The 12,170-nt window shown below is 58.0% G+C and overlaps 2 protein-coding genes across 2 annotated transcripts in view; one reads left to right on the top strand and one right to left on the bottom strand.

Moving 5' to 3' along the window:
- PNPLA7 (patatin like phospholipase domain containing 7) overlaps positions 1 to 10,405 on the bottom strand; it is a 101,341-nt gene extending 90,936 nt beyond the window's left edge. The window contains exons 1-8 of the mRNA XM_003817011.5: positions 9,808 to 10,405; positions 8,907 to 9,614; positions 6,292 to 6,366; positions 6,026 to 6,113; positions 5,547 to 5,626; positions 2,442 to 2,533; positions 2,150 to 2,290; positions 1,362 to 1,521 (exon numbers count right to left, since the gene is read on the bottom strand). Coding sequence (XP_003817059.3) covers positions 1,362 to 1,521; positions 2,150 to 2,290; positions 2,442 to 2,533; positions 5,547 to 5,626; positions 6,026 to 6,113; positions 6,292 to 6,366; positions 8,907 to 8,936 — 666 coding nt within the window. The 5' untranslated portion in view covers positions 8,937 to 9,614; positions 9,808 to 10,405. The remainder of the gene's footprint in view (positions 1 to 1,361; positions 1,522 to 2,149; positions 2,291 to 2,441; positions 2,534 to 5,546; positions 5,627 to 6,025; positions 6,114 to 6,291; positions 6,367 to 8,906; positions 9,615 to 9,807) is intronic.
- Positions 10,406 to 10,482: 77 nt separating this feature from the next.
- On the top strand, positions 10,483 to 11,217 carry MRPL41 (mitochondrial ribosomal protein L41). Its single transcript, XM_008970148.3, has 2 exons — positions 10,483 to 10,640; positions 10,736 to 11,217. Exon 2 carries the CDS (start codon positions 10,744 to 10,746, stop codon positions 11,155 to 11,157), a length of 414 nt encoding a protein of 137 aa, XP_008968396.2. The 5' UTR covers positions 10,483 to 10,640; positions 10,736 to 10,743; the 3' UTR covers positions 11,158 to 11,217.
- The last annotated feature ends 953 nt before the right edge of the window (positions 11,218 to 12,170 follow it).

Below are 12,170 nucleotides of genomic sequence, written 5' to 3'. Positions count from 1 at the left end.
CGAGCGGCAACGAAAGCCACTGCTTCACCAGCTGGGCGGCCTCATCCCCAGGAGCTACTGGCTCCAGCTTCCCCGAAGCCCCTTTCCCTTCTAATAACCCATCAAGTCCAGCCACAGACAAAGCGACAAACCTGAGAACCAAATAATTTGCCCAGCAGCGCTTTTGGTCTAGAAACCCCGACAGGCAGTGCCGGAGCTGGTGTGGGATCACAGCCCACTCCCGGGACCACAGCTGGCAGGAGCCCTGCAGGTCAGGGTGATGATCACACAAAGCCCAAGGTTTGCTGAGTGCGTGCTTTAAATGAGAACAAGCAATGGGAAGTCTGGGTCGCAAACTGCCCAGACAGACAAAGCCACACCACCCTCCAGGAGAGCAACACGGCGCCGAAGAGGCCACGGCAGGGTCTGGCCCAGCACCCACCCCCGAGCAGCGATTCAAAGGGTGGAATTTAACAGAGGCAGGAAACAAGTATTGAGCTCCTACGTGGATTCACACCCGAATTTTTTTTTTTTTTTTTTGAGACAGGGTCTCGCTCTGTCGCCCAGGCTGGAGTGCAGTGGCGTGAACACAGCTCACTACAGCCGCGACCTCCCAGACTCAAGCGATCCTCCCACCTCAGCCCCCAAGTGGCTGGGACCACAGGTGCTACCACCATGCCTGGATAATTATTTTTTATTTTTTGTAGAGACGGGGTCTCACTACTTTGTCCAAGCTGGTCTCTAAGCCGTGGGCTCAGGTGATCTTCCCACCTTGGCCTTAATTACTTTCTTACAGTTAATTTAATTTTGTTAGAAACCTGAAAATAGAGCAAGGGCTCAATGGACCATGGCAGATCAACACAGTGACTTACGACTAAACTATCAAAGGGAGTATTCTGAGGGCTTGGAAGAAACATTTAAAACAGCTGCCCGGCCCAGCGCCTCATGCCTGTAATTCCAGTGCTCTGAGAGGACAAGATGGGAGAATCGCCTGAGCACAGGAATTGCTGATGAGCCCGGACAATAAACTCAGACTCCATCTCTACAAAAAAATTTTATAAGTGAGCTGGGCATGGTGACATACACCTGTAATCCCAGCTACTCGAGAGGCTGAGGCAGGAGGATCGCTTGAGCCCAGGAAGTCCAGGCCTCAGTGAGCTGAGATCACACCACTGCACTCCAGCCTGGGTGACAGAGTGAGACCCTGTTTCAAAAAACTAAATAAAATGTAATAAAAAATAAAAACGGTGAGTTTTCCCCCAAAGAAATTAAAATCAAAATTTTGCCTAGCTTTTCAATGAGAAACGTTTTACAGCCCGAGAAGACAGACGTGGAGGTAAACGCGCAGCCGCCTGACCCCGCCCCGCCGCCCTGCGACTCACAGTGTCCTGGATGCAGACCTCCAGCCGCCCGTCCTGCACCACACAGATGCTGGGGTCCGGCTCCCTGGGCTGGAAGACGTGCTCCCCTTCCTGCAGCTGCACAAAGACGATGTGTTTGCAAAGCTCCAGGAACAGCGGCTTCTCAAAGTGGCCCAGGACCCTGCAAGAGCCAGAGGGCACCGTGGGACGCCCTTCCAGGGGAGGAGGATGGTCTCTCCAAGAGTCTCGAGAGCACACGGCCACCGACCCCACTGGCGCCAGGCTTTGTGCTGTGGGTCCACACGGCTGACCAACAAACCACACAGCATTACTGCCAAACACAACCGTCAACTTCTGAAATTCCCGTGAGCCTGTTTTCCATCAGCTCAGAGAACTTCTTGACCCGTGAACCTGAGCCACACACACACGGGAGGAAGGCAAAGGTGGCCTCCAGGATGGTGAGCTGGGCCAGGGAGCGGAAGGGGTGCAGTCCAGGGGCCAGGCAGCAAGACAGGAGCACAGAGCAGAACCCAGGCTCCAGGCTTTGGATCCACCACACCCTTCTTGCTCTTGCCCTGGGTTCACCGCTGAAGATGAAACACCGGGAAATCGTTCAACAGAACAAGAAAGATCTGGTGAAGGAGCCAGAGACCGCGAGGCCCCGCCACGGGGCACAGACACCAGCAGCCCCACGATGCACTTTGCCAACCATCCCCCAACACAAGACGGCCAAGCTGGAGCCAGGCCCCAGCGAGAAGCCCGGGGGTAAGGGAGCTGCCGCAGCCCCCGGGGCTCATCCCCGCTCTTACCGAACGTTTTTCAGCATGTACAGAACTTCCGATGGCAGGTGAGAATTCTTCATGTCAAACTCCGTGAGGTCAGCCTCCAGCAGGGAGGGCGGGGGCTCCTTGGGCTGCAGGGCCGGGTATTCCTTCTTGAAACGCAGAATCCTACAAGGCAGAGACACACTAGCCTTGAGCAGACCAGGCGGGTTTGAAACCCACAGCATCAGTGGCCGACACACCAGGCAGCTCAGGGTCGGGGCGGCCAGCACCATGGGGGGCACCCTGGGCAGGATGTGGTCTGAAGGACACTCAGTACCTCTTGGCCAAAGACAGCACCTTGGTCCTCTTCCTGGCCCGCTGCCGGGGCAGGGCAGTGTTCTCCACAAGGGTGTTGGGGAGTGTGGTCACCTGCAGAGCCAAGGGAGAGACCAGGCACTGACCCTGCAAGCCGCAAGGTCCAAGCTCTTTGCCATGGGGATCAGTCCTCAGGACCTGCCTGTGGGCCTCCCACAGTCCCAGCTTCAGCTCCTGGGGTCTGGCTGTGCCATTTTCCCACCCTGCCTGGCCTGTGAGGGAATGTTGGCAGCGATACAGCCCCACACATCCTTGGGATCGTCCTCACTGTCCCCAAACAGCCAACCCTCCAGAGCCCCCAGGATTCATGCCTGCTGGCCCTGCTGCCCCGAAGGCTGACATCCGCTCCATCTTTGGCTCTCATACTGGTCAACACAACCCTTTGCTACAACCCTTTAAAAATCCGCCACTGTCCCCACCGACCTTACCCCCCAACTTCCCCTCTGACCTGGGGCCACTGCCCACTCTGTCCCATATCTGGAACAGTCTTCCTCCCTTTTCTCAGGCAGTGCCTGCTTGACTGCCCAGAATAGCAGTGGCCTGGGTCACACCCTGCATGCTGGCAGGGTCACCTCACTCAGGCCCCACTGCCTGCTGCCCCTCGGTCCAGAGCTGTCAGCCTCATGGCTTTCCTCCCAGGCCCTCAGCTTCCCTGTCCTCTGTGGGGCCACTGGATGATGGCTGACACTCAACAGACCGCCTCCACTCTGCTCCAGACCACCCTACGCCCTGTCCCGGCCGCCTAAGCCTGTCCAAGACCCAGCCTACAGCAGCCCTAACTCATCTGCCCTTTCACAGCACTTAACGCGGATGAGAACAGATGAGTCACAGACACCCATATCCCTCCCCTCTTGAGTTTCTCAATTTTCTTTTTGTTTTTTGTTTGTTCGTTTGTTTTTGAGATGGAGTTTTGCTCTTGTTGCCCAGGCTGCAGTGCAATGGCACGATCTGGACTCACTACAACCTCCGCCTCCTGGGTCCTGGCTCAAACAATTCTCCTGCCTCAGCCTCCCGAGTAGTTGGGATTACAGGCGCCCGCCACAATGCCCAGCTAATTTTTGTATTTTTAGTAGAGACGGGGTTTCGCCATGTTGGCCAGGCTGGTCTCGAACTCCTGACCTCATGATCCGCCCACCTCAGCCTCTCAAAGTGCTGAGATTACAGGCGTGAGCCACCGTGCCCGGCCGAGTTTTTCAATTTTCTATGAAGAACACGAATTAGTTGTACAACCAGAAAAAGGTAACAAAGATTGCTTTAAAGGGATCAGTCTGTGCGGTTTCTGTGAAGCTTCTGGGTGGTCTGTTGAGCACCTCCTGGGCCCTTCAGGAGTGCAGGGAGGCGGCCAGGGGAGGCCTCCGACAGCCCAATTGGCCAAAGACAAGTAAGGGTTAAACCAAGGCTGCTTATTCCCCAGATCGGGGCTTGTGAAACTCGGATCCCTGAGCCCCGGCCCAGGGATCTGTGTCTAGGTTCCGGAACCACCCAGACATTCAAAGTGAGTCATGCAGCTTTCAGCTTAGAGCACACATGCCGGTAACCAGGGAACTCAGCCCCTCAAATCCCAGGGGATGGACTCTGTCCTCAGCTCAGCATCCCAAAGCCTGGCAGAGACCTCCAAGCTTGGCAGCAGAGTCAGGAACCTCTGGCCGAGCGTGAGGCCCTCTGCACCCACCGGGCCCCAGTGATGTTCCTAGAAAGCAGCTTTCCGTTCTCATTTATTGTTAAAATAAACATCCACTCTGGGGGCCGACAGGGCCTTTGTGAGCGGCAAGCGACTGAGTGCACGAGCTGTTCCAGTATAATAAAATATATAAAATAAGAATAGTTATACTACATATAGATCTTAGATATGATTATATATGAATATCATTAATCATTAGCTTGTAGCAATTACTCTTTATTCCAATATTATAATAATCCTCGCTCTACAATCATAACCTAGGAAAAGCCAGGCCATACAGAGATAGGAGCTGAGGGGACATAGTGAGGAGTGATCGGAAGACAAGAGTGCGAGCCTTCTGTTACGCCCGGACAGGGCCACCAGAGGGCTCCTTGGTCTAGCGGTGATGCCAGCGTCTGGGAAGACACCTGTTGCCAAGCAGACCATGGTCTAGCGGTAGCATCAGTGCCAAGGAAAAACACCTGCTACTTAGCAGACAGGGAAAGGGAGTCTCCCTTTCCCCAGGGGAGTTTAGAGAAGACTCTACCCCTCCACCTCCTGTGGAGGGCCTGACATCAGTCAGACCTGCCCGCAGTTATCCGGAGGCCTAACCGTCTCCCTGTGATGCTGTGCTTCAGTGGTCACGCTCCTAGTCCGCCTTCATGTTCCATCCTGTACACCTGGCTCTGCCTTCTAGATAGCAGTAGTCAATTAGTGAAAATACTAAAAGTCTCTGATATGCAGAAATAATGGCATAAGCTGTCTTTCTCTCTCTCTCCTCTCTCTCTCTGTCTCGGCTGCCAGGCAGGGAAGGGCCCCTGTCCAGTGGACACGTGACCCATGTGACCTTACCTATCATTGGAGATGGCTCACACTCCTTACCCTGCCCCTTTGTCTTGTATCCAATAAATATCAGTGCAGCCTGGCATTCGGGGCCACTACTGGTCTCTGCGTCTTGGTGGTAGTGGTCCCCAGGACCCAGCTGTCTTTTCTTTTATCTTTTTGTCTTGTGTCTTTATTTCTACACTCTCTCGTCTCCGCACAGGGGGAGAAACCCACCGACCCTGTGGGGCTGGGCCCTACAGGCCTTCCCACCCCTCCGGCCACTGTGCACCACAGACATTCCTGAAGCTGCCCCTCCAGGCCAGGGGGAGTAGAGGCCTGAGAGGGTGAGGGGTTATTCTTGGGTAAAACGCATTGGATTCAGCTGGAGGAAGCAGACACCATTCGGCACAATTTATAATTTCCCCCAAACCCTGAGCCTGGTGGCAGAGCTGGGAAGCTGGGGAGAGGACAGCACACGCCAAGCACTGCCCAGCCTGGGGGAGCCCGCAGCAGAAGGGGTCCCTCCCACAGGGGCCTGCTCAAGGAAGCCGTGTGCAGCCTGGGGCCCCGAGCAACAGCTACCTTCCTCATGATCTTCCGGCCGTAAAACATCACTTTGTCTCTCTTCCGGAACCGGTACTGAGGAGTGGGCTGTGCTTGTCCTGCAGGGGAGTAAAGGGATGGCCTGAGGTAGAGCCGTGGCACAGGCCTGGTCCTGGACATGCAGGTGCGGCACAGTCAGTCATACTCTCGTCCCTGCCAGTAACTGGCCATACTCAGACAGCATGAGGGAAGAGGGCCTGAGTGACAGGCTCATCTCCAACAAAGGGGGCTCTCCCCTCTTCCCACTGAAGCCTTGCTCAGAAGAGGAGAACAGAAAGGGCTCTGAACAGACTTGGCTTCCTGGAACCGACAGGCTCGGCCTGAGCCCAGACGGGCCATCAGATTCTAGCCAAAGCCACCATGGGCTTGAGAGCCCCTCCCAGGGGCTCAAAACACATCCCAAGACACCCACGCTTTCCCCCAACCCCCCGGGCCAGAGTCGGAACCAAGATACTCACGAAACTGGCTAAGCCTTCTGAACATGAAAAGGATGAGGACACCAACCAAAGCCAGGGCCAGGAGGGCTCCAACCGCAATCCCCGTCAGCTGGCAAGAGTGGAAACACGGCACCCATCAGCAAGGCCACAAACCTAACCCTAGCCCTGAGCCTGCCCCCACCCCAACCACAGGCTGGGCAGGAATGAGCCAGGGGATGGGGACAGGGAGAGGTGAAAAAGGCCACGGCCCATCCAGGTCTGGCCCCAGGGAAGCGTGAGGTGATTACCATGGTGGACGGTGAACCTTCCTCCGTGAACCACAGCCCCCAAGAGTGCAGGGCGGTGCCCAGGCAGAAGTCAGCCTGCAGCAGAGAGCATGGGGTCAGGTGGGCATGGACAGGTTTCCCAGCCCGAACTTGTTCAGAGCAGCAGGAGGAGAGCCGGGAGTTAGGGGAGAAGTCAGCAGCCCCGGAGACTTCTGGGAAGAAGTGATCTCGCCCGGGGTGCCGGGGTCCTCTGAGCCCCCTGCTAGGAAGCACTCAGAGAGCAACCTGGCTCCCTCAGTCACTGGGATACAGTGGGGCAGGGCCAGCGGCTGCCCCAGGCATCACTAACACACCCACATGCTGGTGATGCAATCCTTGGGATGCAGGTCTCAGGGAGCAGGCCCGGCCACAAGGGAGGCCAAGGCCCCCCTCTCAGTGTCGCCTCAGCCCCAGCAGGAGCGGTGCTCAAAACCCCTAGGAGCCATCTGGATTCTGAGAACATTCAACACCAGTTCACATGCCAAACAAGGAGGCAGCGGCCGAGAAGGCTCTGTGTCCTGCCGTCTCCTGGAGCAGCAGGACTTCAGAAGTCCAGGTCCGCTGGAGGGAGGGAAGAGAGGGTGAGGGCAGGATGGTGAGTGCGCGACAGCAGAGGACGCTGGTGGTTCCAAGAAGTGAAAGAGAAAACGAGACGACGACACCAGCCAGACAGGCAGCCCTCTCCATTCCTGCTGGCATCACACCTTCCTCCCAGGCAGCCAGGAACCGGATAGGGCAGGGGAAGCCACTGGTTCAGCCTGAAAGTTTCTACACAAGAGCCAAGGCCTAAAACAACACCCACCCCCACCTCACTGCAGAGAGCAGGACTCCCATCCGTGCCAGAAAATCCAGGGAAGGGCTGGGCGCAGTGGCTCACGCCTGCAATCCCAGCACTTTGGGAGGCTGAGGCGGGCGGATCATGAGGTCAGGAGATCGAGACCATCCTGGCTAACACGGTGAAACCCCGTCTCTACTAAAAATTCAAAAATTAGCCGGGTGTGGTGGTGGGTGCCTGTAGTCCCAGCTACTTGGGAGGCTGAGGCAGGAGAATGGCGTGAACCCGGGAGGCAGAGCTTGCAGTGAGCTGAGATTGTGCTACTGCACTCCAGCCTGGGCGACAGAGGGAGACTCCATCTCAAAAAAAAGAAAATTCAGGGAAGTCGGAAGAGCACTCAGAAATGCATTTAAAGACACAATTCTGCACCAAGACAGAATGAGGACGTGCCCAGAAAGCTGAGCCCTTCGAACTTGGTTCAGAAGCAAATACAAGCCCTGGGAGCTTCTGCTTCAGGACAGGGGAACCCCTACGCTCACTCTCAACCAGGTGGGGAGCAGAGAAGCACCTACAACCATGTCCCTCACTTAAGGAAGCGAAGTGAGTCCCTCAGCCCAGCAACCGCTTCTGGGACCGATTATCCAAGGAAGGCCTATCACGCGATGGCCCGTGACCTGGTCACAGGCTCTCCTGCGGTGGAGCAGCTCAGCCTTTTCTAGCTTTTCACTGTTGCTTTAATGGGTCCAGTGTTCTGGTTTAGGAAATAAGGCCTTTGCCATGTGGCTACAGATGTTTGACTAAGAAAAAGATTCTAGGGCTGGGCACAGTGTCTCACGCCTGTAATCCCAGCACTTTGGGAGGCCGAGGCGGGCAGATCATGAGGTCAAGAGTTCAAGACTAGGCCGGGCACGGTGGCTCATGCCTGTAATCCCTGCACTTTGGGAGGCCGAGGCGGGTGGATCACGAGGTCAGGAAATCGAGACCATCCTGGCTAACACAGTGAAACACCGTCTCTACTGAAAATACAAAAAAATATTAGCCGGGCGTGGTGGTGGGCGCCTGTAGTCCCAGCTACTTGGGAGGCTGAGGCAGGAGAATGGCGTGAACCTGGGAGGCGGAGCTTGCAGTGAGTTGAGATCGTGCCACTGCAATCCAGCTTGGGCGACAGAGCAAGACTCCGTCTCAAAAAAAAAAAAAAAAAAAAGTTCAAGACCAGCCTGGCCAACATGGCGAAACCCCGTCTCTACTAAGAATACAAAAATTAGCCGGGCGTGGTGCCTGTAGTCCCAGCTACCCGGGAGGCTGAGGCAGAATTGCTTGAACCCAGGAGGCGGAGGTTGCTGTGAGCCAAGATCACACCATTGCACACCAGCCTGGGCGACAGAGCGAGACTCCGTCTTGGGAAAAAAAAAAAACACAGAAAAAGGTTCTAAGCAAAACCATCAGGCAAAGTCCTAAAGGAACTGGAAGTAGCAACTGTGACCTTAGGGGAAGAAAAGACAAGGCCTCAGGCAATGCCCAGGGGCCACTGCTGGCTGCCCCCCTGTGAACAAAGCCCATGGGCCACCGCTGGCTGCCCTCGCTGTGAACAATGCCCATGGGCCACCGCTGGCTGTCTGCTGTGACAGGCGCGTCTAACAAGTGCTGGCAGCTGTGACAGGCAGCAGAGAGGGGCCAGATCCAACACTCCCACAGTCCTCAGGCGCCAAGAAGCCACGGGGCCAAAGAGCGCGGCAGAGCAGACGCCGAGAGGACCCTTCTCTGGGTCCAGAAATGCCCCCCAACTGGGAAATCCAGGGATCTGGTCCCCTGAGTTACATACCTGTGGGCCGTCATCTTTCTCTTCCTCCATGGCTAGAAACAGAAAAAACAGTCAGGGGCGAAAAGCAGACAGCCTGAAGCAAACAAGGGCACACCTCTACCCGCTCATGCTCACACTGGGACACTTTTCCCTGGGTTCCTTTCAAGTCAAATTATATTTCACTGAAAGGAAAATCCTGCTGAAAAAGTCTGTTCTCCAGGAAGAAAAGCTGTCTTTTGAGAAGCGTCTGTCATCTGCTAGGAGCCACCTCCTTCCCTCTGTAAACAGCCCTCACGTGGCTGTCCCGGAACCCAGAACAGCAGCCAGATGGGGCGGATCCAAGCAGGTCAAGAGGAGCCAGGCCCAGCGCGGCGGGGATGGGGGCAGCGCTGCCTTCTGGAGAAGCACGGCTGGAGGGGAGGTGACGCTGGCGGGGCGTGGATCCGGGGTGTGGGGATGCAGCTGGGGAGGAGGGTGCAGCTGGGGAGGGGGTGGATCTGGGGTGTGGGGGTGCCGCTGGGGAGTGGGTGCAGCTGGGGAGGGGGTGGATCTGGGGTGTGGGGGTACCGCTGGGGAGAAGGTGCAGCTGGGGAGCGCGTGGATCCGGCGAGTGGGGGTACCGCTAGGGAGGGGGTGCAGCTGGGGAGGGGGTGGATCTGGGGTGTGGGGGGGGCCGCTGGGGAGGGGGTGCAGCTGGGGAGGGGATGGATCTGGGGTGTGGGGGTGCCGCTGGGGAGTGGGTGCAGCTGGGGAGGGGGTGGATCTGGGGTGTGGGGGTACCGCTGGGGAGAAGGTGCAGCTGGGGAGCGCGTGGATCCGGCGAGTGGGGGTACCGCTAGGGAGGGGGTGCAGCTGGGGAGGGGGTGGATCTGGGGTGTGGGGGGGCCGCTGGGGAGGGGGTGGATCTGGGGTGTGGGGGTACCGCTGGGGAAGGGCGTGCAGCTGGAGAGGGGATGGATCTGGGGTGTGGGGGTGCCGCTGGAGACGGGGTGCAGCTGGGGAGGGGGTGGATCCGGGTTGTGAGGGTGCGGCTGGGGGGCAACTTCCGCGTGGGGTGAGAGGTCGCCTGCGAGGGTGACCGGGCAGGAGGGCTCAGTGCGCAAGCCGGACGTGCTGGGTCCAAGATTATTGATTAATTTGGGCACCGCGAGGGCTCGAGTCCCCCCACACCATTGCCCGGCCTGCGGGGCAGCACAGACAGCCCGGGCCCTCCCGGCTGCAGGTCCCGGGCTTTCCCCGCGCGGTTGCCGGCTCCGTCCAGAGGAGCCGCGCCAGGCGGAGGGGTAAGAAAGGCGGGGTCGCGGCGTCAACGCGGCGGCCTTCTCGAGTCCAGGGCCCGCGTCCTCCCCGACCTCCCGACGCCACCTCACGGCCTCAGGGGGACTGGGCTCCCGGGAAACCGCCGGCCACCTGGCGGACGAACACAGGCAGTGGCGGGCAGTGGAGACGTCAGGGACCACCGCGCTGAGCGCGATCACTCATCCGCCAGCCCCGCCCCGCGGGCCCCGCCCCGCCAGCCCCGCGAGCCCCGCCCCGCCAGCCCCGCGAGCCCCGCCCCGCCCCGCGCGCTCCTCGCATTGGCCGAGTCCCCGCGGCCACACCCCCTACCAGATTGGGGCCGCTATTGGACGCGGCGGCCGCGGCCAATCGGAGCCGCTCTTGCTGCGACGCAGCGGTCGGAAGCGGAGCAAGGTCGAGGCCGGGTTGGCGCCGGAGCCGGGGACGTTTGGAGCTCGTGTGGGGTCTCCGGTCCAGGTGAGTCTGTCGGATTGGGGCGGGCGCCGCGCGCGGCCAGGGGCGGGGCTGGCAGGGTTCCCGGGGCCGCGACTACCCGCTCTCTCCTCCCGCAGGGCGCGGCATGGGCGTCCTGGCCGCAGCGGCGCGCTGCCTGGTCCGGGGTGCGGACCGAATGAGCAAGTGGACGAGCAAGCGGGGCCCGCGCAGCTTCAGGGGCCGCAAGGGCCGGGGCGCCAAGGGCATCGGCTTCCTCACCTCGGGCTGGAGGTTCGTGCAGATCAAGGAGATGGTCCCGGAGTTCGTCGTCCCGGATCTGACCGGCTTCAAGCTCAAGCCCTACGTGAGCTACCTCGCCCCTGAGAGCGAGGAGACGCCCCTGACGGCCGCGCAGCTCTTCAGCGAAGCCGTGGCGCCTGCCATCGAAAAGGACTTCAAAGACGGTACCTTCGACCCTGACAACCTGGAAAAGTACGGCTTCGAGCCCACACAGGAGGGAAAGCTCTTCCAGCTATACCCCAGGAACTTCCTGCGCTAGCTGGGCGGGGGAGGGGCGGCCTGCCCTCATCTCATTTCTATTAAACGCCTTTGCCAGCTATACGGTGTTTGTTTTTTGGCCTCAGGTCATGGCAAAGTGTGCAGCATGACAGATTTCAGTGCAGGCACCTAAGCCGAGTTCTCATGCAGACTCGGCGCTGTGAACCTCTTTGGAGGTCATCTTCCCAGTCCGAAGGTTCTGGGAACCTGCCAAGGGCAAACATCACTCAGCTTGCAGGAGAAAGAATTTACAAGGCAGATTGTGCCGGATGACAGCACTGGTCAGTTCATCCCCCAAATTATTCACCCAGGGAACAAAGACACAGAGATGGGGGTCTCACTATGCTGCCCAGGCTGAGAACTCATGGGCTGAAATGATCCGCCCGCCTCAGCCTCCCAAAATGCTGGGATTACAGGTGTGAGCCACTGCGCCCAGCCTAGGAAAATTTCTTGTTGCAATCTGACATATAGTGACGTTGTGTTGTATCATCAGAAAAGGAGAAAGGGATAAGGCCAGGTGCGGTGGCTCACGCCTGTAATCCCAGCACGTTGGGAGGCTGAGGCGGGAGAATCACAAGATTAGGAGTTCAAGACCAGCCTGGCCAGCATGATGAAACCCGATCTCTACTAAAAATACAAAAATTAGCCAGGCGTGGTGGCGTGCGCCTGTAGTCCCAGCTACTCCAAAGGCTGAGGCAAGAGAATCGCTTAAACCCAGGAGGTGGACCTTGCAGTGAGTCGAGATCGCACCACTGCACTCCAGCCTGGGTAACAGAGTGAGACTCTGTCTCAAAAAAGGGATAAAACTGCATGTTTTTTTGCTTGTAGTCACCTATGTATCATTAGTAAATGCTGAGGATTTGACAAATAGTGGCCTGTACCTCAACCACAGTTCCTCCCAGAGAGACAAAAGCCCTCACAGCAGGAGTTGGATGTAACACACCCAGTTTGTTCACACACCTAAAGTCACCATCTGTCCAGTATTTGGGAGCTAACCCGTGTGGGTGCTGCAGT

The sequence above is a fragment of the Pan paniscus genome, chromosome 11, assembly GCF_029289425.2.
Source record: "Pan paniscus chromosome 11, NHGRI_mPanPan1-v2.0_pri, whole genome shotgun sequence".
In the NCBI taxonomy this organism is placed as follows: domain Eukaryota; kingdom Metazoa; phylum Chordata; class Mammalia; order Primates; family Hominidae; genus Pan; species Pan paniscus.
Note: the sequence above shows the minus strand (reverse complement) of the source record. Positions and strands in the feature narration are given on the sequence as shown.

What these genes read in the sequence shown, in the direction of transcription:
- MRPL41 (XM_008970148.3), top strand. Translation starts at nt 10,744, where the DNA reads ATGGGCGTCCTGGCCGCAGCGGCGCGCTGCCTGGTCCGGGGTGCGGAC.